The following is a 24,318-nucleotide window of genomic DNA, read 5'->3' as shown; positions in this document are numbered from 1 at the left end:
TCTTCTATCAACTCTAAAGATAATTCCTTTAAAAGTGTCAAATGACTGAGTGCAGCTTGAGCTGAGACCACATCGTTAAAATTTTTAATTATTTGTGAACTGAATTTGTTAAATTGATTGATATTATTATTTAGACGTGCTTCATTTTGCTTTAGATATTGAACAGAGTTATTATAATTGATTATGGCTGAAGACAATATGTGAATTTGCTGTCTCATTAAAGTAATCGTTTCACGATGGTTGTCTTGCAATGAATGTATGGCTTCTGAATAAAATTTCGCATCATTGGCATCTGGAACACCAAATAACCATTTTAAACCCGTTGAAACGCCATCAATGAACCCACGGCGGTTTCGAGTTACTTGAAGAGTATGATCCGTTAAATGAAGAATGGTTTCAAGCTTATTTTCGATTTGAGTTATCAAAAATTTTAAATTAACTACTGATTTCTTACAAGAAATTCTTTGACCATTGTGGTTCTCACAACGCGAGCAAATGTCTATACTTTTTTCGTAATAATTTTTTATTAAATTAAATTTTTCTTGATAAACGGACATGTTAGTATAAGATAGAATCGAAAGGAAATTATCAAACATTTTGACTTGTCCAATATTTTGATAAAATATTCCCGAACTTGATGTGATAGGAGTTATTCGATAAGGTTCTGTTGTTTCAGAGTGTGGAGGAATTATTATTATTACGAATAAAAGGAAAAATGAGTACAAAGACTGGGTAACCATTGTGATTTAATCTGAAACAAAAGGTTTCAATAAATTCTTATGATATGTCTTAAGCTTATTTCCCATTTTTACTACAACTGTCTGATTTGGATTCAGTTACAATTGACTTAGGTATACCAAAAAGCATGATGAATTCGCATAATTTTTCTGCAATTTGTTGTGCCTCGTGATTTGGGATTGGATATGCATATGAAAATTTGGTTAAATCGTCTTGTAAAGTTAGTATGAAGCGGTTGTTACTTTCAGTAATTGGTAATGGACCAACGATATCGAGGAATAATTTTTCGAATGGTTGAGTTGCTGTAGAAGTTATTTCCATTGGTGCTTTAAGTGGGTGACGATTTGTTTTGTTTAACTGGCAATCTTTACAACTTTTCATGAATTTCCGTATGTCCCTTTTCATGTTTTTCCATTTGTATGTTTCTTTGATTAATTGATACGTTCTAAAAAATCCTCTATGGCCTGCGATAGCGGTATTATGATTTTCTTTCAAGATTTTGTTAATTTCTTCTTCGTTTTTTGGCTCTAATTTGCAGCGATCAATTATGGAAATTTCAACATCAACTGAGTTGAAAATGAAATGAATCATTTCGTGTATTAAATCTTTTTTAAACTTTTTGTTTAATAATTGTGGATTGTCAATGAAAATTTTCCCTCAAGTTGTTTTCGCGAATTTGTTTTCTCAAATTTTGCAAACTGTAAAAGATATCTTTATAAGATGGTATATCAAAATGATTAAGGTGTGAGATCAAAAGAAATGTTGTTTGTTGTTCATTATTTGTCAAAGTTATCGTATCATAGATGTTGATGTCGCGAGGAATTAGGTTTAGATCATAGCGGTCAGATATTGAATTAAAATATTTATTATTTTGATTGAAGTCTTTTGCAAAGAATAAGGCATTAGGAGATTTTGCGAATGGAGTATCATGTATGTGAGGTATTTCAATAAGGTCTTTGTTTTCGTAATGAAAACGAATGAATTGATCGTATGTTTATGTTATTGACATGACCGGATTTCGTGATAGAGCATCCGCATTCAAATTTGTGGTTCCAGGTTTATAGTGAATTTCATAATTATATTCTTCTAATTTCAAACGCCAACGAATTAATCTTGATGAAGGATCTTTGCAATTAAATAACCATGTCAAAGGTCGATGGTCGGTAATAATTTTGAATTGTTGCCCGTAGAGATATGGTCTGAAATGTTTAGTAGCCCAAACGATTGCTAAGAGTTCCTTTTCGGTAGTACTATAATTTGATTCTGCCCTATTAAGGATACGCGATGCGAAAGAAATTGGTAAGTCCCTTCCGATTTCTCCCTGAGTTAACACAGCACCGATAGCAAAATTGGATGCGTCTGTTGTTAGAATAAAAGGTTTTGAAAAATCTGGATATTAGTAATGGTTCGTTAATCAAAAATTTTTTAAATTCTTGAAAGGCATTTTCTTGTTCGGCATTCCAAGCAAAAGTTATATTTTTCTTTAATAAACTTGTTAAGGGTTTCGCGATTGTGGAAAAGTTTTTAATGAATTTACGATAGTAACCCATTAGTCCCAAGAATTGTTTTATAGTTTTTTGATCGACTGGAGTTGGATATTCAATTATGGCTTTAATTTTTTCTGGATTTGGTTTCACGCCTTCGTTACTTATTACGTGACCCAGGTACGAAATTTCTTTGTGTAAAAATTCGCATTTCTCTGGTTGTAATTTTAAATTATTTGATCTTAATCGATCGAAGACATTCCTCAGCCTTTTGTTATGTTCTTCAAGTGAAGAGGCATATATTATGATGTCATCTAGATACGTAAAGCACTGACTACCTTCTAAACCCGTCAAAACTAACTTCATGAGTCTACTAAAAGTAGCTGGGGCATTTTTCAAACCAAAAGGCATTCTGAGGTATTCGAAATGTCCATTCGGTGTTGAAAAAGCAGTCTTTTGAGTATCTTCTGGTTTAACTGTAATCTGATTGAATCCCGATGCTAAGTCTAATGTTGTAAAATATTTACTGTGACCCAATTGATCTAAAATGTGATCAATGTTTGGTATTGGAAAAGAATCACCGACAGTGACATTGTTTAATTGACGATAATCTATGACTATTCGCCATTTGCGTCGACCAGAAGGATCTAGTTTTGCTTTTGGGACAACCCAAAGTGGACTGTTATAAGGACTATTGGATGGCTTGATGATTCTTTCTTTAAGCATTTTATTGACTTGATTTTCTACTTCGACTTCGTGAACTTTAGGATATCTATAAATTTTTGAAGAAACTGGAGTTTGATTTGTGGTTATTATCTCATGTTAAAGACTATTTGTATGAGTTAAATTATCACCCGGTAGATAAAAGATGTCGTCATACGATTTACATAGATTTAAAAGTGAAGATTTTTCTTCGGAATTTAAATGTTCAAGTCGTAGGTTATTTTCAACAAGGGTTAATCTGTTAGCAAGATTCGCGTTTTTATTGACGTCGATTTGAAAACATTCTCGAATTGAAAGTTTTTCTAAAAACAAATTAAGTTTATCTATTCTCACAGTTTTATTTGATGCATTTAAAATTTTAGTGTATGCTTTGCCATTTGAATTGACTTTTAAAATTGCCTTTGCAAAATATACATCTTCCATAATTTCGACTTCTGGAGTTATACCCTCGGAAATGTTTTTGTTGATTATTGTGGCTTCTACAATGGTTTCTGACCTTGGCGGAAGATAATAACAAGTGTCATTTTTAATGTTAGCTTTACGACAAAGTTTTAAAGGAAATGGAAGATCTTTTAATTTAATTTCACACTTTTCATAATTAATTTGTGATTTCTGTTGTTCCAATAAAAAATCGTTGCCAATTAGGCCATCGAAGGGTACATGTCGTTGTTGACAATATAAAATTTAATTGTTAGATTATGGTTGTGGATTTTAAATTCGAGCGACACGCTACCTCGAGTGTTGATAGGACCATTTGCACTAAGACCATTTAGTAAGACTATCATTTGGATTAAAAAAAACTCCCTTTAATTTTTTAAGTTTGTCTGATTTGATTAAGCTAACGCTTGCTCCCGTATCAATTAGGAATTTGAAATTTAGATTTTGATTATTTAGACAAAGATATAACGCCGGACTTGAATTTGATAAAAAGATATTTTTAGTTGGCGCATGTTTGTTTTCGATTAATAGGGGTGAACGATTTGAAGAATTAGATGTATTTGGTTTGTTATCGTGATATTGTGATCCATTTATAGCTGTTGGTTTGCATACATGATTTTCGCACTTTGTTTGTTTATTTGCCGATTTTGAATTTACAGAGAGTCCACAGATACGGCATTGATCTGGGACTTTTGTAAGTTTAAATGAACATCTCGATTTTCATTTTCTGCTACTTGATTTCGCTTTCTATTATTATTATATTCCCGTTTTCTGCATTCGTTGATTGTATGACCGGATTTTTTGCAATAATTACAAATTTTGTTAGAGTTTGATGATGAGGCTGGGATTTTATGAAATTGATTAGATTGCGAATTAGGTGAATTTGATCCCGAATTAGGCCTATCATGAGAGTTATGCTTATTTTTTAGTCTACAATCTTTAGAGAGGTGACCAGATTTTTTGCAAAAGTTACAAATTTTTGATTTGATTTGATTTGATCAAATTTATTTTGATGACTGCTACTAGAATTGAAATGTTGTGGTTTGCGCGCCTGTAAGTACTTTTCTTCTAACAAAGCTTCCGATAAAGCAGCTGGTAACGACGTTGGTTTGCACCGACGGAGTGCCATTGAAATTTCATCAGAAGAGTGTAATACAAATCTTTGCAAAACCATTTCGCGAACCGATTCTTTTCTTCCCGCAAGATCTGGATCATTTGCGTGCTTAAAAGATATTGCATTTAGGATTCGCGTTTGGATTTGGTCGAGTCTGGTGTGGAATGAAAGAATATTTTCGAATTTGTTTTGTCTTAAACCATGTAATTCTTTCATTAACTGCGTTAAATCTCTTCTATCTGAAAACGCGTCAGTTAATGTCGACTTCAATTCGTCCCATGACGAATGACGTTAAATTCTTTTTCGTGAATCTGAGCTCGCGCTGAACCCTTTAATCGTGATACGATGTAAACAAGGATTAGCTTTTTCTGAGAAGCGTTACATAATTTATGTGCATTATCACAATTTTGCAGGAATTCGTAAAATTCTCGTCTGTCTCCAGAAAAAGAATCAGGAATTAACGATCTTATGTCTGAGAATGAATGTTCTGGAGTTTCTTGAGGATTTGGCATGATTTTGGGATGAGTAAATTACGAACACACAAAAAGAAAGTCGATAGAAAAATATCTCAGCCTACCTTGTAGATCCGCGTTGGATGTGCCCTTTATTGACCAAAGGATGATGATGATGATGATGATGATGATGATGATGATGAGGATTCCCCACAGAGTTGTCTTCTCTGGATCCAAAAATTTGTTGATAAGGAGTCCCGTTTTGTTTTTCGAACTTGCAATCCCACTTCTGACACCACTTTGTTAGGATGGCAATTACTCTTTGGTTACATAAAAAGGCCACGAAACTTAACAATTGGTATATTGAGATACTTTTTACATGGACGAACTACGACTTGCGTAGACGATTAAGACTCGATACAATACTTGTGAATAATGGATAATAATTATTATTTGTCGAAAATGGACGCGAGTATTTAAATGATAGTGATACAAAGGAAATGCATGAAATGTACGTGACTTCCTAATCTACATATTCGAAGAACGGATATCGGCTGAACTTTGGAGGACCAAAGTAACAATTATACAAGAATAGACCATAACAATGAAATCCTCACGACAGTCGTGCATTGACTACAATAAAATCATTTACATTTTTTATACAATATTTTCGTAATTAACATAGAATACAATTTAATAAATAATCATAACATCATAACATTTGACATAACAACATAACAAACGCATAAACCATAATAACAAGTCAAATCAAAAATTTAAGAAATCTTCCCTTAAGTGATAGCGTCGTTCATATTTTCTACGTTGTAGCAGTTGTCTCCGCAACCATCTTGTAAATCGACTTTCTTTCCCTTTATTTCTTTCTAACACTTATGATTTACTTGCGGAGTACAAGGCTATAAGCATTTTTTGTGTAACATTTTTTGCTAAAGAAACTTTCCTGAGATCTCTTTTTTCAATACATATTTTCTTTTTAAATCCTCAATTATTACATCTTTAATTTTTATTATGCTACATGAAAGGTTATGTTGGCATCTGCTGTTTTTTTCTCGCAATATTCCAAAATTTTAAAAGGCAAATAATTTTCTCTTCATTTTTTTAACTTTTGGGATTTTTCCATTCATTTTGCATAAGATCTTAATGTGTTTCTTTACATAGATTGGTTGTTCTAACGTGTTTTCTTTTTAGGAGCACAACCAGTGTGACCGCCTAAAGGTGATTTTTGAGATTTTTTTTAAACAAAACTACTGCATGGAATGTATTGAAATTTAGAGGATATATTTTTACATAAATAATGAAGAAAAATTGATATTTTCAAGTGAAAATATTTTATTCTGGTCGAGGTATTAAATATCTCCCAAGCCACTAAAAAACAGATCCTCTACTGCCTTCACCGTGGTTGAAAAAAAAAAAATTAAAAGATTATTAGAAGTTTTGATTTGATTTTTGAAATTTCACTAAATGACGGAGTTTAAAAAAAGCTTCTTTTCTTTCTTGCCACAATTTCTTCAAAACGTTTTCAGGGAGTTGCAATAGGATGTTCCCAGGATCAGCTAAATCGGGGTCCATTTCCGGCGTTTTTTCGTCTCTCGTTAATTGTTAATTGGTTAATCACACTAAATTAAAATTACACACAAACACTAAAATACACAGTTCTCGTCGAGATTAAAAATACCTCGATAAAATTCGTTTCTCGACGTTTTTTGATGTTTAAGGTATCCGTATTTGAAGATAGGACTCTTCTGCAATGATAATAATTGTTGCGTATGCAGTTTCACACTGATTCAGGAAAGCGCCACACTGATTCAGACGGAGATGTGTGGTGGGGATGCGCTAGCCGCCGCCACTAGCAGTCAAGCCCGGATTAAGAAAATTTGAGGCCCGGGGCTAAATCGTAAAAGGGGGCCCATCGATAAAATTATGCAATGAAATCCGTACGTACTTGATTTGTATTTTTTTAATTTCTATAGCAAATTTTTACGTGGCAAGGGGCCCCTGGGAAAGTGGGGCCCGGTGCTACAGCACCCTTAGCCCCCCCCCTTAGTCCGGACTTGCTAGCAGTGTGTTGTCGGCGGTAAAGCAGGAATGTACACAAGTAAAAATAAACTGTAAAAACTAACGCCAGGTGATCTTGTCCTTGCAGACAGAGGTTTTGCAATTGATGACTCTGTTAGAATATATTGTGCCAGAGTTATGTATCCCTCATTTTTAAAAGGTCGAAAACAACTTGATGCTCCTGATGTCGAAATGACTCGGAAAATAGCTAGTGTTCGAATCCATGTGGAAAGAGTAATAAGACTATTGAAGGGAAAATTTAAAATATTTTCGGGTGTGTTTCCTATAATGGAGTTAAAAAAAAGAGACGATGAATTTGCTCTTGTTGACAAAATAATTACAACCTGTGCTGCTTTTGTTAATTTATGTCCTAGCGTTATTCATGTTCAAGATTTCTATTAATTTTTTTATATTTGTTTTTACCAAATAGATTGTTATGAGAGTTTGTTTATTTTATTTAGTTTGTTTTTTTGTTTTGGTGATTTACTACTAAAATGATTTTAATTGAAACAAATGTGAAAATAGATTTTTTTTATCTTTTAAAATAAAACATATTAAATGAAAGTATTTGTTTACTCATTGGCTAAATGTTGGCACTCGAACTAGTTTGGCAAATCCAAATTGGCCCTGTTAAATCTTGAGGCGTTAAACCAACACATTGAAGGTGGAACCACTCAATTCGGCAATGTCCTGAATCGCACGCAATCATTGCACTTTGGTTGTCGTACTCTTGTTGACACAAGCAATACAACTCCTTGTCCACTGTCGCTGCTTCTTCCTCTTCATCACTTAATCCAGCCCACTCTTCATTTTCTTGAATGTTTTCGTGGGTCTCGGGTTCATCGTGCCTTTTGGTAAAATACTTTCCTAACACTTCGGGTAAAATTACTTTATCAAAAAAGTTTTTGGCAATTTTGCTCTCTCTTTTCCAGAAGTTTTCATCGTATAGCACCTCTGTTACAATAAAATCTTTTTGCGACCATATGCAAAGGTAACATTTTTTCCTACCACAAATTGCCAACTGCATTTGAATTTGGTAGAAATATGCATGGTCTTGTTTCAAATGCACTTTTCCTTCCTTCACCTCAACATAAAAATTCGTATGTTCCATCTGATCCAGTATACCCGATGTTTTTGCACAGAAAGGGCATTTGATTTCTAACAAGGCCATTTCACAACATTCGCATGCCACCAGACCGTCAGGTGTGGGTCCAAAATACGGATAATTGGGATTTATAATAAAGCCAAGTTGTTGGATTTCTAAGTTCCTGTGCGTTCTTGAAAGAAAAGTATAGCAATCTTTGAATGCATCCTTTTCATGAACAGACCCATATTCTAACGCTCTACTTTTGAATCTGTACATCGTTGGGTAGCAAATTCCTCTAATCAATGAAATTGAAGGCTTATCCAATTTAGTTCTGCAGCAACTCTTTAATTTTGATGCAGTGATACGCCCTGCCCGATATAAAAACCTAAGCTTGCTTTTTGCTTGCTTTTTGGTTTTAGCTTCTATGGTCTTTGCATCATCTGAGGTTATTGACAGATCTAACGTAGCTCCTAAAAAAGATAATTATTGTAATCATTTAACAAAAGTTCAATATTTGAAACATTACCTATTTCTTGTAGTTCCTCCAAAGTCTTATTTTCATTTTCGCTCTTATAGTGACCCATGATGAAATTCCTTTTTTGTTTTTTCATCTCTACATAAAATTCTTTCGCAAAAGGCTGGGTCACTATATGTGAAACAGTGTTATCACTTGTTGTAGACAAATTCCTTAATAGCTCTTCTTTCTCATCTGCATTCAAAGAACGAATCAATTCCTTTCTCGACATTTTTGTTAATGGTAGATCTTCAGTTACTTTCCTCTTTGAAGTTCTGAAATCTATCTTGCTTATCAACTCTGGAGCAGTGGGCTTATTGGTGGGAGGCATCCAGTATGCTTTTGTTCCAGTCTTCGTCACCTCCTCTTGTTTCCTGGCTTGTTCGTCGATATTAAATAAGACAGCAGCAACGTGGGTGCAAACTTCGCCCAAACCAGCCATACAGTCACAATGACCTGCAACTATTTTTCCATTTTTTTCTGCAATTATCCATGGCGACAAAAGTTTTTCTCGCAATCTCTGTGAGTGCATCACCTGCAACATTTAAAAAAATAGTCAATTGTTTAAAATTACACTACACATGCATTACCTTTCCTAATATTAAAATATTTTCACCAAAATGTTTCACGCCGACTTTTCGAACCCAGCCACAAACAGATTGATTGTATGCCTCAAGACTTTTGTACGCGCACATTTGGTCCATAGTATATGTGCTCGTTGTAAATACTAAATAATTTACAATATCTGGATACAATATTTTAGGAAAAACAGCCAAATCTGTATCACAAGAATCCACATTAATCGTGTATGGGTCAACAGATATAATAGAAATATCTGTTTTGGTGTTGAGCAGTAAGTGTATGGTAATAAGCACTTAAATCCATTTCGACACCTGCACGTCACGAAAGATCTAAAAGATCCTTTAATTACAAAGATGAACAATCCATCAGTACCACACTCACTACGTATAAAGAATAATGTTGTAAATAAACAAATATTGTCCAACTAATCTAAATAATGTTCAAAAAGACACAAAACTAAAAAATTGTCACTACAAATACTTCACACACCAGGTTAAAACTCGAAAACATACATCCACCATGCATCCACCAACGCTGTCAGTTAGGTTGTTTTTTTCCTCCAATCGCTGTCAACTGTCAAACGCTGCACGACGTCAATACGACGTTGAAACCAATGGAATGATTTAACGTTAGTTCGAAAGGTTTATGTAACGTTGTGTTTTCACATTTCCAATAAATGCTAATTAAATAATTACAATTTAACGTAATTAAGTCTTTGAAACCAATAGTGTTATTTAACGTTACTTGCTAACGTTTATATAACGTTTCATTTTCACATTTTCACTGTGTTACATTTAAACGTTATAGTAACGTCATTTAACTAGACGTTTCAAATTAACCATTTGTGTAACGTTTTAATAGCAACCTATTAACGTTATATTAACCTAGCAAACGTCAAGTAACGTTACTAAAAACGTTTGTGTGTCTTATGGGTTATCTGATGGACAAAAAAACAAATTTACCCTAACTAAAACTAGTCTTAAATTTTTCAATAACATCATCATTAAACACCAACAAAAATATTTTTTAAGCCAATTTAGGAATCTACGCTGTGTGCACCTGTTTCCATTTATTACAATTTATTTTGCTCAAAAATAAACACTAATTGACGATTTTTAAAAACTACTTTGTCACAAAAATGTACAAAAACACTACAAAGAAAATTTATTGGATCAATTCTTGGTGTTGTTGACAAATTATCAAAATTACAATTTGTTCCCCAAACACCAAATTTGACAAAAAATGCTGACGCGCGTTTCGATAGCAATGCTATCATCATCAGAGCGATGATTAAACTGTTTAAACTGGGGAATAAATTGTAATTTTGATAATTAAAAACACTACAGTATGAAATATTTATAATAAAAAAAAGTAATGCTTTAATTGTAATAAATATATTAATAAATAATATTACACTAATTATGTGTTACAATAAAGTGTTTTGCTACCGCTGACCAAGTGACCCGGTTATGTCACGCCTGCTGATTCTTCTGCTTAAACAAAAACCTTAAGCAACTGCTTGGCCCTCATGGATTCCCAAACTTCTTCTGTTTAACTTCTAGTTTAAACAATATATGATGCATTTCTTTCTCCAAAGGATCTGGATTTACTAGCAGCGAGCTTATTCAACTGTTTCACATACTTAAAAATGTATATTTTCAAAAACAAATGATAAAGTTCACTTTTGATTGAGACTCGCTGTGGTCACATACATGAAAATCAAAATCAATTGTCTCTCGTAGATGACTAATCACTCGAGCTGAAATTTGATCATGATGATCAGCGGAAGGAATTAGAATTTTCAAATGATTACAAAGTTTGAGTAAAACTTTAATCACATTAATGTTCATATACTGCAACCGCGGCTTGTCATCATCACATTCCCTCACTCCACTAATCGATGATGAAGCAGATCCGGCTCTCTCTAATGTTTTAAGTTACGTAAGCAGATTTCACATTTGTACTTCTCAGGGGAGATGTCGTGAATGAGAAATCCACCTATATAACCTAAAATATTAGTGTCTGTTGACACTTCAGCTTCTTCATCAATTTGTGGAGGAAACCACCGATCGCTCCCAGTCTGCCTCCGACTTTGAACATTTGTTTGACGTAAATAATCTCTAATGTTCACCTGGAGTTGTTCAGTTGTTGTTGATAGGTTTGAAAATTCCTAATAAGAAGTGTCTTGTAAAAAGGAATAAATGCGTAACAAGATGGATTCGTGTTTCGCACTCCACATTGTCTTATTTAACCAAAAAGGTTTTCTAAAGGGTTCTGGTTAAAAGCCCGAGCCGAAAAAGACTTTACACCTAGTTCGTTTAGATTTTTTTTTATCAATATAAAACCATCCAGAGTGCGAATCCAACCATCCATAACTGGAAGTTGGGCTTCATCAGATGGTTTTGATTTTATGAATTCCATACTTAAAAAGAATTTTTCTCTTTTATCCAGCACTCGAAATGAGGCGATTTCAATTCTACTTTTCCACGCAATGGAGTCCAAGCACACTTTCCAAAACCTTCGTTAACACTATCAAAAAGACTATTCTGAAATGCACAAAGAACGGCAGTCCGTTTGGCATCAGGTGGTATATAAAACCTCTTTAACCAAACCATAGCAGCTACCGATGTGTTAAACACCTGAGCACACAATGACTCTTTAATTTTTTGTACCGAATTCGGACGAACATGAATTTCCGAAAGTTTATTCTTGTCCAATTCATATGTTTTTACAATGTGAGTCCATTTTGCCACCATTTGTTCGTCACCTTCCTTGAACTTAAAATTTTTTGTTAGTAAACTATTTCTCATGCTTTGTGGTTTTCCACAATTATTACATTATTTTGTTCCCCTTCAGCTCTTAAAGAGGCAGAATGGCGCTGCTGTCGTGTTTGTTCAAGGAGAATGTCAATCACCTTATCATTTGTGGTACTCTGGTCACAAATTGCGGCGACAATGCACAAACCAGCATCACTAGCTGCTTCTACAATGGCCTTGAAGTAGCGGACTGTTGTTTCTGTCTTCATTGTGGACTTGCAAAATGCAAACCCGATAGGTTGATGCGTTCCCAGCCATCATCTGCAAAACCCATTATTGAATCGGAATAATTTAAATAATCCAGATGTGGTTAAAGCGACATTTCGTCAGAAAGTAGATTCGAACTCCCATTTTTTTCTACTTTTTTCCGCAACACTTAAAAATTGGGTTTTGAGATGCCTGGCTCGACAGGTATTTTGTTAAGTACAGTCTTTAAGGTACCGACATTTGGTAACGTAAACAGTTTTGATAAAAGATTGTACGTCCTTGGACCACTCTTTCATAAAGCAATGGCATCTGCCTTGCCATCGAACGTAAATCTTCTTCTGGCTTAAAAAAAACCTTTGCTGGAATGGTGTTAACTGCTCTAGCCGCTTGTGCAACCCCGTGTTCGCCACCGCTTTAGCGGAGTTTCTACTCCGGGACAACCGGTTCAACCGTTTTTCTAGCTTCTGTGCCATGGTGTACAGCTTCAGACGCCTGGTGATGTGAAACTGTGACTACAAATCTTCAAAATAAACATGAACGATTGTGACTTTGATTATGACAGTCAATTAATGACAATTTAGCATTAAATTTGAATTCTGAATTACCTACATTTGAAGTTTTGTCGAATGTGGCGCCTCCTTAGATTTATGCCCACACTAAATCAATTGAGAACCAAAGTCACCTATAAAGCTTTTACCCCGTGGTTAAATGTTTCTGTCTTGACACTTGCACAGGACTCTCACTCCGCCGTCAAGGGGATGGTGACCGCCCGGTTCTCTACCCCCACTAGTGTGGGAGGGAGTACAACCCGACCATGGATTCTAACATACATAATTTGCAGTATAATTGAGCCTAATATTTGAATATTTTTCAGCCGTAATTTTTATTAATTAAAATTCGATGATTTTCAAAAGGTTCTTGGTCATACGAATGTAACAATGTAACAATGACTTAAAAATAGTTTTTTTCTACTAACTTGCTGCTTTCTATTTCAAAATGTAAAACAACCGCTATTTGCAAAAATTAAATTAAATTTTATTTTTAAAAATTGATTAGCGCTTTTTACCAATTCGTTTAATTGATTTTTCTGCAGTCTCACAATTACTGATTATATCAGTTGATGGATATATCAATCCGCCCTTATTTTTTACTATCAGTGAAGCTTTATTGTTGAGTTTTCTTGAAACTTTTTTTTTCAATTGCGACATTTTCATTTTTTTATAAATAAATATTTGACTACAAAACTTGCAATATAAGTAATTATAAGTTTTGACATGATTGACACATCGGTATGAGCAGTATCTTCGGTGATAACTAATTCTTTATTTTTTTTTTATTTTGCTGTTTTGAAGCCAGTACTGTAATCCTGGATTCAGAACTCAAGGTTTTGCAATATAAAATAATGATATACAATTCCCATCAGCGTGTGCTTTTAATTCCAAAGGAATTATTTTTTTTATAAGTCGACATAAATTGTTGAACTGTCGGGTTATTGTTACTTTCCCTATGCATTCTTCTTATAGTTGCAAAAACAATTGTGTGCTCTTGACTTATTTTATGGATTGAAGAATTTTTTCATTTTTACAATGTTCTAAAAACATCTAAGACTTTCTACTCAAATTTAAAAAGCCAAGGAAACGGGTTTTTTCTTTCATAATGAATAATTATGTTATTTGAGTAGCTAAATGCAAACTCCGACTACTGTAGTTTTCTACAGCTTCTGGCTTCATTGGTTGGTTTAACGGTCTTGCTAAAGCGGTCTTGAATTTTGATACATTTTTACTTCCGCATTTGTAGTAAGAGGATTTATTTACAACCGGAGGTATTAGTTCGCTCTCAAAGCAATTCTATTGTTAATTTTGTAAAATTGCTGAAAACCTTAGCCTTAAGGCTAGCTGCGTATACTAACGTTGTTACAAGGGTTGAAGAAAAGCAATTTTTACTAGTTTGGGTTTCCGGCTGCCTAGCTCCAGCTCTGACAAATAAACATTCAACATTATCAACAAAAGATTTTTTTAAAATACAATTTGAATTAGCGTTTATGAAATAACTGGAAGGTAAATAAATAACCAAAATATTGCCAAACAATGTTAATTTATCTTCGTTTAATTAGTAATCTAGTTTATTTAAACGTTAGTAGTATAGGACGCTTCGATGGCCTATGCCATCCGCATCTGTCCATGACCTTTATGAAGGTTATTCTTCGTCGGTGAAGACAAAGAAGTCTTAAAGAGCCTCTGGTATTGTTGGTCAATTCCAGATGCTGCTGAAGAAGTGGTGGTAGTTGCTGAGGTGCTGGTAGTGTGGATAAGTTTCATTATTCAAAAGATTCCATCGTTCTTTAAATTGTTGTTCTTTTGAAGCTTCAAAGGAGAGTTGAAAACGTCGTTTACATTTAAGACATGCGTGTTGGTTTGACCCAATGGTATTTAATTAGGGGACACTGAATTAGTTCTAGAGAGAAAATAATTGTAGACATGCTCAAATTATACAAATAATTTCTTACTTTTCACTCATTATTTCAGATTTCAATCGACTGAATAACGAGTTAACAGCTACTTGAGTATTTATTTTGAGTCTCCCCACATGTTTATGCATGGTTAACAATGGAAAAAAAATAGCTTACACAAGGCAATTTTTGTCATCTAGTTTTCAGTCTTAATCAGTTTGCAACATTATAACCAAGGGATTCAATAAATCAATGAATTTAATTGACATACATGTTTATTTATTTTACATTTCAGATCTGCATTTTTCTTTTTATTGTGGAAACTCAATTTCTGTATAGCTTTAAGTAAGGACTCTGCCTGCTTTCGTTTTCGTCGAATAAAATTTTTCAATTCTTGTTTGGATTTCTGAAAGAAAAAATAAAAATTCAAGAATTTATTAATTTTTTTTATTCAACTTACATACAGGGTCCGGCAACACTTGTGTCCACCCCCAAAATCGTCTTTAATTTTAAAGATAAAATTTTCAAAATTTGCATACGCTCAAAGTTGACAATGCTCTAAAAGCTGATGCAAAAATTTGTTTATTATCACTGCTAGTTTTGGCGTCGCGGCGCCTTAAAAATGTAATTTTTAACTAATTGTGAGGGTTTGTGAAATCTTCCCCTAATTAATTTTTTTTCCAATATAAATGTGTTAAAAATATCTCAGTTGTCATTTTAGATTTGATGCAAATTGTAATCAAAATTTAAGGAAAAAATACTGTTTTGTCAAGTTAGTTTCCAATTACATTACGTCAAAATTGGAAACTACGTTTACACCCATCTGTCAACATCTTGGGTCACAAATGATATCTATCCTTTGGTTCGCTTTAGATTGTAACAAAAGTCTTAATTGTGAAATTGTCGCTTTGTCGATGTTAATTAACGATTTCTGGTGTCCATAAAGTGCAACATGCCCGTGTTAATCAAAATTAACCTTTATAAAAGTGAATGAAGTGACTTGTGAAATTTTGGTGTAAACGTAGTTTGTCACTGCGCTGTCATAATTTTGAAAACGAACTTGATAAAACAGCGTTTTTTTCGCAAATTTTAAACACAATTTGCATTAGATTTAAAATAAAAACTGAAATTTTTGTGTCACAGTTATGTTGAAAAAAATTTGAATTTGCAAATATTTCCGCAAAAACTCAAAAATCGCTAAAAATTATACTTCTTAAGCGTCGCGACGCCAAACAAACCGTGAAAAAAAACAAATTTTTGCGTTAGTTTATAGAGTTTTGTCAACTATGAGCGTATGCAAATTTTGAAAATTTTATCTTTAAAATTAAAGACGATTTTAGGGGTGGACACAAGTGTTGCCGGACCCTGTATACTACAACTTGGGCTGTTTATTTTTATATAAAACTTGCATGTCACGTCTGTGACGGGGCCTTTCAATCATGACACAGTTTTGGGAGTATGTATCGTTTTATTCCTAACTACTATTCCTACTAACAACATTGATAACTTTTAGAAAATAATTTACTTAAAATTATGTACTTACAATATATAGATAGGGGTAGGCATTGTCCCACTCGATCACAACTCACTTAATAACCACTACTATTCCTTGATGACCACTAACTACTAGCTCTGTAGTCACTACTATTGACTAACCACCCTTTGTACGTCGCCCATGTCACCTCGTTTCCGCAAGCTGACTTTGCTAGTCCTCCGTTTTAGAGTGCTAGCTAAGCCACTTACGAAAACCTGGTGCAACGTACAAAGATAGTTAACCACTTAGTTGTCGCAATTTAATTGCTGACACTTGCATATGAGCTCTGTGTGAAAAATGTGACTCCTCGTCCAACCCTTCTTCTTTTAACAACCTCAAATTTTTCATTTTCTTAACGGAGGTGGCACTAAAGGTAATTAAACGAAAAGGATTTAAAATTTTTGATAATCAAAAAACTATTTATAATAGTCAATAGAGTAATTCTCTCTCTTTTAACTGGAGATCCTTTAATTCGACTTCACCTGCTTCCTGAAAGCCAAATAAAGTATATTTTTTGTAATGTACTAAAAAATTGTAAGATTAATTTACCTGCAGCAAAACATTTTGGAGGATTTTTACAGTTTTTTCTTCCTCTTCCAAACAGCTTTTGTTCAATCTTCGATGAACAATAGTATAATTTATAATTTTTCAATAATTTAAATTTTTTGTGAAAGTCAATGTTAACGTAAATTTGTTTTTTATCTGAAACAAGTCAATGTAAAAAGATTTTATTACATTTCCTGTTAAGAAGTTCAATCACTTAATGAAATTGCAAGTTATCAAGAATCAAAGGCGTCAACAGGAAAAGAATCAGCAAATTCTCCAAAGCCGTCAGCGACAACCAAACAATCAAACCGTCAGCCATCATCAATAGCGTGTTAGCTTTAGCGTTAGATTCACCAATTTTTAGAGTCACTGGTTAGTTATTAATTATTATCATGTATATATTTGTGTAAATTTAGAAAAATAGACAGTATTAATAATCAAGTCGTTACGCTGTCACTCTGCCCGACCACCTATCCATTCCCCATATAAACATGGTCCTTCGAGCCTCTTAACCAGTGCTACGGTCCAAGCCATTTTTTGGGGTGTGAGGCTGCATCCCAGTAGCACAATCCTGTGTCGTTTTCCAAGCCATTATTTTGGAGTGTGAGGCTGCACTCCGGCGACACATCCTAATCCTAATCCTATACATCATAGCGTAATTCGTTACCAAAATCGGTAATAAACTCGCGACGGAAGTAAGCTCGCGAATCTAGCATCTCAGCAAATCGTACCGATCAAACGCGCCGGATCAAGAGACGACGACGCCGATCGTACCGCAATTTGTTGCCAAAAATCGGTAACAAAATCGCGAATCTTTGCATCTCTATCACCCGCGACGCTTCGCGTGGTACCGACGAAACGCCGACGCGCGACGTCGTGAATCGAAATTGTGTAAGTGCGTGAGTGACTTCGACTAAGATTTAACATACTCCTGTGCATAAAACAAGAAGATGGAGGAATTGAACGAATTAGCCAAATTGCAACAAGAGGCGGGACTCGAATTGCAGCGCAACATGAAGAAAGATGGTGCACAGCGAAAAACAGCAAAATATCTCAACGATCGAGAAAAGCAGCTACATCAAATTTGGAAGACAGTGGAGGAAAATGATAGAATAATAGGGAATACAGGCATCTGTAATGGTAAAATATTTTAATATGTTAAATTTGCTTATTTAAACTATTGTTTAAAGTCCAACAAAGCGGACAGTTACCTCTACCAATTGCTGAGAACGCAATTGAGTAATGAGTTCAATACCCATTACCTTTAGCGAAATACTTCCATATATGGTAATGGTTATTGCAGGTAAATCTGCTGATACAACTCAATTTGTTTGTTATAAATAGTTGCCATAAAATGTATAGTCAGTAAGAGTCATCGTCCTCACCATCAATGTATTGTCAATGTGTAAAGAAAGTGTGAATAGAACTTCCCCGTAATTTGACTTCGATTATTTGGTACCCGAATCCCATCATCACACATATTTTTCATCAAAATATTTCCAACAAATCAAACTAGTTTATACAGAAGCTATTAAATATATTGAAGAATGCAGAGAAAAGATCGTAAATAATGAGGAAACTGAGGAAATAATAAATTTTGAACAACAGCAACTCTTGAAGGAGCAAAAAATTCGCATTTACGAACTTAACGACCTGATTGAAGAGATCGAGCAAGTAGAATCTGCATCACCAGCAAAAAGCGAATGGTATGCGAAAGAAATTGAAAAACAATGGGAAGTAATCAGCAGCAACAACATCAATTTGAAGGTAAATGAAAGCAAATTTACAGACGAATATTTCCAAAACAATCGCTTCCTCGAAATCAGACGTAAGTACACCAACATTGCAGAAAAACTTTCCAACAACATGCACAAAGCCTTAAGTAGTCAACTTCAATCGCCGAACGTCAAATTACCGAGCATTAAAATTCCAATTTTCGATGGAAAATACGAAGACTGGATCACCTTCCAAGACATATTCACCAAAGTCATCAACAAAAACGCGACGCTCACAAACGCTGAAAAAATGCAGTACTTAAAAACATATGTAAAAGGAGAAGCTAGCAAGACGATTCAGCACTTTCAAATGAGCGAGTCGAACTACTTGGCAGGTTGGAAACAATTAAAAGAATTTTACGACAACGAGAGACTGATTGTAGGGAAATTGTTAGACAAGATGATAGATCTTCCCGTCTTAAACAACGAATCCGCCGAAAAATTGAAAACGTTCTACAACACGATCAAAGAATGTTTAGAAGCAATTAAGTTATTGGGTATCGACACTAACTCTTGGGACCCAATAATAATTCATCTAACAACAAAAAAGTGGGATTCAAGAACTAAGGAGTTGTACGAAACCTCGATCAAGAATCCTATGGAGCTTCAAACGTTAGCGGACATGCTAGCATTTTTGCGAACAAGATTCCAGAGTCTAGAAGCGACTCACGAATCGCAGAAAAGAACCATTAATTCCTCGAATTCATATTCAGCTTATACTCGGGCAAAATCGCCATGCAACTACTGCAACAATCCAGCGCATCAAATTTATGAATGCAACAAATTCAAATCTTTAACTGTCGGCCAAAAGTACCAACATGCTCGAAACAAGCAGCTTTGTTTCAACTGTTTGACACACAGCTCAAACAAAAAATGCACTTCGCAAAACAGATGCAGGTTGTGCAAACAGAATCACCATACTCTGCTCCATAAAGAAGCAACGCCAAATCGTCAAAACACCGAAAACACCATTCCAGAAAATGTAACCAAAATCAATGCACATGTAGGAGTAAGCAACAACACCACAGTTATTGCGACAGCTTTATTAAAAGTGCAAACCGCTGCTGGATCTTATGAATATCTTCGTGCATTGATAGATTCATGCTCGCAAAGTTCATTTATTACGAGTCAAGCCGCTGATCTATTAAGATTGCCTCTTCGAAAAAATTTAGCCCAAGTTTCAGGATTGGGTGGAAAAGAACAGAATTTAAAACATACCGTTGTGCTATACTGTAATCCAAGATGGACGAATGAATTTCAACTCACCGTGGAAGCACATGTGGCACCAAAAATTACAACAGCTCTTCCAGAAGAAGCTTTGAACATTAACATCGAAAACTGGAACAACTACAGGGTGTCCCGAAAATGACGCACCACCGTAAAACTGTATCATCGGACAATGCCATAGATCACCGGAAAAATGTTAAAAAAAATCCATGTCTTCAATTTTTCGAGATACGATGGGTTGAAGAGGCAAAGTTTGATGCGAAAAATAACGATTTCTCTGCAATAATTTTACGTTCAAATAAATTTGTTACCCAAAGAACATCTTGCGCAAAGGCATGGTGCAAAAAAAATCGGAAAAATCTTGTAAGAAATGCCTTAAAATTGTTAAGAAAATTTTTGAATTAACAATCTCGATCAGTGTGGCATCGTTCACGTGAAACATAGTTACAATACTCGTTCATGAGCCGACCTGACTAACGCCAACAATACAACAGCAACGTTACTATGGCTTTGACTACTGGAAATTTAAATCATAGGGGGGTACACTTCTGCAATGTTGCCATTTTCCTAATTTTCTTTTACTCCTCCTGCGAAAACAGAGAGTCTGGAATTTTTTTTAACATTTTTTTGGTACTCTGGAGGACCACCCAATTACCCCCTTTTAAGGTGGTGCGTCACTTTTGGGACACCCTGTATATGCTAGCCGATCCGACATTTCACAAGACAGGTCCCATAGATATTCTGTTGGGAGTGAATGAATACCGTCAAATAATTCTACAAGGACTAAGAAAAACCGATGATGGTCTTATGGGTCAAGATACTAAACTAGGTTGGATCATCTCAGGCACCTGTAAAACCGAAGGAAATTATAACATCAAAATCGTCAGTATGGTGTCCAGGTCAGAACAGCAAGACATCTCTAAATTTTGGGAGTTAGAAGAGATTTCAACAAAGCGAAAAATGACTGAAGAAGAAACTGCTTGCGAAACTTTTTATGAAGAAACTGTGTCACGAGAGAAAGACGGAAGATACACAGTTCAGATTCCATTTAAAACGCATATTGAAATTGGAGAATCTCGCTCCAGGGCAATGGCCAGGCAAATACAACTCGAAAAGCGATTAGCCAAGGACAAGAAACTTGCGAGTGAGTACAAACAATTTATGCTTGAATATCTAAAATTAGGTCGCATGGAAAAAGTGCCAATTAAGCAAGAAAAGTCCGGAAAATACTACATTCCTCATCAGGCGGTGGTCCGAGAATCCAGCACAACCACAAAATTAAGAGTAGTTTTTGACGCATCCTGTAAAAGCAGCAATGGCATCAGTCTCAACGAAATAATGCATGTAGGACCCAGAATTCAACATGAATTATTCGATATCGTATTAAGATGGAGAATACATCCTGTAGTGTTTAAAGCCGACATAGAGAAAATGTACCGGCAGATAAAAATAGCCGACACAGATCAAGATTATCAGCGAATTGTATGGAGATATTCACAATCTGAACCAATCAGCGAATTCAAACTGAAAACTGTGACATATGGAACAGCGTCTGCTCCATATCTATCAATCAGAACAATACAGCAATTAGCCGAAGACGAGAAACACAACTATCCATTAGCATCCATAATGGCCAAGAGAGATTTTTATGTGGATGATCTGCTTTCTGGAGCCAATTCTGAAGAAGAAGCATTGAATGTGCAGAAAGAACTCATCGAAATGTTCAAGAGAGGTGGATTTACTCTACGAAAATGGTCCAGTAACAACCAATCGGTCATAGAAACTTTGCCAGAAGATCTGCGAGATGAAAACGCCATGGAGATATCCCCAGAAGATGTCAAGAAGACGTTGGGCATTTATTGGGCGCCTTTCGATGATTCATTCAAGTTCAAGGTGAACATTGAACCTCACAATCGAACAACAAAGAGAAATATTTTAGCAACAGTTGCAAAACTATTTGATCCAATAGGATGGTTGTCACCCGTTGTCGTAAAAGCTAAACTCATCATACAAGATCTCTGGATACAGCAACTAGCGTGGGATGAACCAATACCCACCACCAGCGAAGAAAAATGGAACCAATTCTACGACAAACTCAAGTCAGTGGAAAACATTGTAATACCGAGGTGGATAAAAACTGAAGCAGGGAAAACAACAGAAATTCATGACTTTTCCGACGCTTCCGAAAAAGCCTACGGAGCAGTAATCTACGTGAAAGTAATGAACGAATCGGGAAATGAAACAGTTACATTACTGACAGCAAAATCAAAAGTAGCTCCAGTAAAAACAAAAACTTCTTTACCACGACTCGAACTATGTGCTGCTCAGCTTCTCGCTAAACTTATGAACAGAGTCACGTCAGCGTTAAATTTTGAAAGTACAACATTGTATGCCTGGACGGATTCAATGATTGTCTTAGCATGGATCAGAGGAGATCCGCAAAGATGGAAGACCTTCATCTCAAATAGAGTGTCCGAAATTCAACAACTACTTCCGTCAGCGAAGTGGAATCATGTTAACTCAGAAGACAACCCAGCAGATTCGATCTCAAGAGGAGTAGACGCTGACAAGCTACTCAGTCACAAACTTTGGTGGCAAGGGCCCACCTGGTTGAAAACGAAAACTTATCCTCAAACTCCGTCATGTCAAACGACTAACGCAAACATTGAACTCAAGAAATGCTTTGTAAGCAAGGTCGTGGGTGCAACAACTGAGGATCACATTTATAAACAATTCTCATCGTACAGGCGGATGATAAGAGTAATGGCTTACTGCAAACGATTCATCAAAAATTGTAAAGGTAGCAAAATTTCTGGTCCTTTATCTGTAGCCGAATTAGATGAAGCAACAAAGCAGATAATTAAACAACATCAAGAGGAACATTTCTCAGAAGAAATACTGTCACGTCTGTGACGGGGTCTTTCAATAATGACACAGTTTTGGGAGTATTTATTGTTTATTCTTAACTAATTCCTACTAACTACATTGATATTAGAATCTAATGACTTAAAACTACGTACTTACAATATAGAGGTAGACATTGTCCCACGCGACCACAATCTACTTAATAATCACAACGACCACCAACTACCAGCTCTGCAGTCACTACCACTTTTACTACTTCTACTACTGGCTAACTACCCCTTGTACGCTGCTCATGTCACCTCGCTTCCGCAAGCTGACTTTGCTAGTCCTCCGTTTTGGAGTGCTAGCTAAGCCACTTGCGAAAACCCGGTGCAACGTACAAAGGTAGTTAACCTCTTAGTCGCAGCAATTATTATTAATTGCTGACATATGCCCACCCCTTAAGAATTGTCGTCCCGACAATTAACTTATAGCCTAAACCTTAACTACATTATCCTAACCATTTACATCTCTATCTTATGCCTAATCTCCTCTTCTGTCCCGCACTTCCCTCATGTCCGGAAACGTTGACTCCTTGCATCCTGTCACTAGCTTCGACTAGGAGAACAAGCAGAACTTCTCCACACCTCGGAGTGGAACTCTTCCAACCGCACTGACGGGTCTTTCTACGTGCGAAAACTCGTACTGCTCTGGAGTGGGGCTTCGTCTTGGTCACTCTTGGGTTGTACGTTCTTCTTGACCATTTAGGAACTCTTACTCAGGAGGATCTTACTTAGGTTTTCAGGAAAGTTGCGTGGTTATAGGATTCTCAATAAGGGTGAGGTTAAATAAACAGGGAAAAAGAATGGTCGATCTCGTTGTCCTCGCCGCTCCTTCGGCACCATGTATCAACTCAAGTAGCATTGACCTCCAGCCGTCCCTTCCAGATCACGCAGTTTCTTGTTGGTCCCGTTGAGTGGTCACTCTGCCTCCACTTTGCCCTCCGGTTCTTTGATGGTACTTCTGGAAGTCTGATGTTCCCTCTAGCCTACCACTAGGACAGTCTGGTCTTGTCGTGACATCTCGGACGGTCCATCGGTGATGGGACAAACAAAAACAACAATTACAAACTAAAATATTTAACTCCTAATCTAACCTTACAAGCTATTTACAAATTTCTCTAGCGTTTACACGTATTACCTTACTCTAAAATTGCTGACAACAAGAATGCGAAAATAACATTGTTGTTGTCGACCTTCACCTTTTGATCAGCTGTTCCATTAATCGCGTATATCTCCCAACCCAAATAAAATTTAAAATATCCCTCTTTAAAAAAGTTTCCCGTTTTTCCCCATTCTTTTTTTTTCTTTCTGTGTTTGTTGGCTTACCTTGTTTTACTCTCTCTCCTCCTTGCTCAAATTCCTTGGTGGGTAGAGTGTAATACTGGCACTCTGCCCCTTTGCCAATCCGAGTAGGGTCTCCTTCCCTATCTCCACATGGCACGTGCTCTGCGTTACCCTACTGTCCTCCTCTGGCAGTCTCCGAGACCTCTCTTCCCGGGAAGGGTAACCGTTTTCTTCATGCTTCCTCCTACAAATCTTTCTAATCGTCCTGACGATTAGATACAAAGTTAATATGAAAAACACAACAGACATCGCTATAACGATCGATTGGTGCCACCGCTGTTCCATCCATGTGCACCTGGAGTGGTGACG

General features: G+C 35.6%; 1 protein-coding gene across 1 annotated transcript; it reads left to right on the top strand.

The window, feature by feature from the left end:
• The first annotated feature begins 20,455 nt into the window (after nt 1–20,455).
• On the top strand, nt 20,456–23,090 carry LOC148166069 (uncharacterized). Its single transcript, XM_088049476.1, has 3 exons — nt 20,456–22,664; nt 22,755–22,945; nt 23,031–23,090. Exons 1-3 carry the CDS (start codon nt 20,456–20,458, stop codon nt 23,088–23,090), a joined length of 2,460 nt encoding a protein of 819 aa, XP_087905602.1.
• The last annotated feature ends 1,228 nt before the right edge of the window (nt 23,091–24,318 follow it).

This window comes from Gnatocerus cornutus, unplaced genomic scaffold, assembly GCF_029298725.1.
Source record: "Gnatocerus cornutus isolate USDA-ARS CGAHR unplaced genomic scaffold, icGnaCorn1.1 ctg00000033.1, whole genome shotgun sequence".
Classification (NCBI taxonomy): Eukaryota; Metazoa; Arthropoda; class Insecta; order Coleoptera; family Tenebrionidae; genus Gnatocerus; species Gnatocerus cornutus.
The sequence above is the reverse complement of the archived record's forward strand: the minus strand, read 5'-3'. Positions and strand labels throughout refer to the sequence as shown.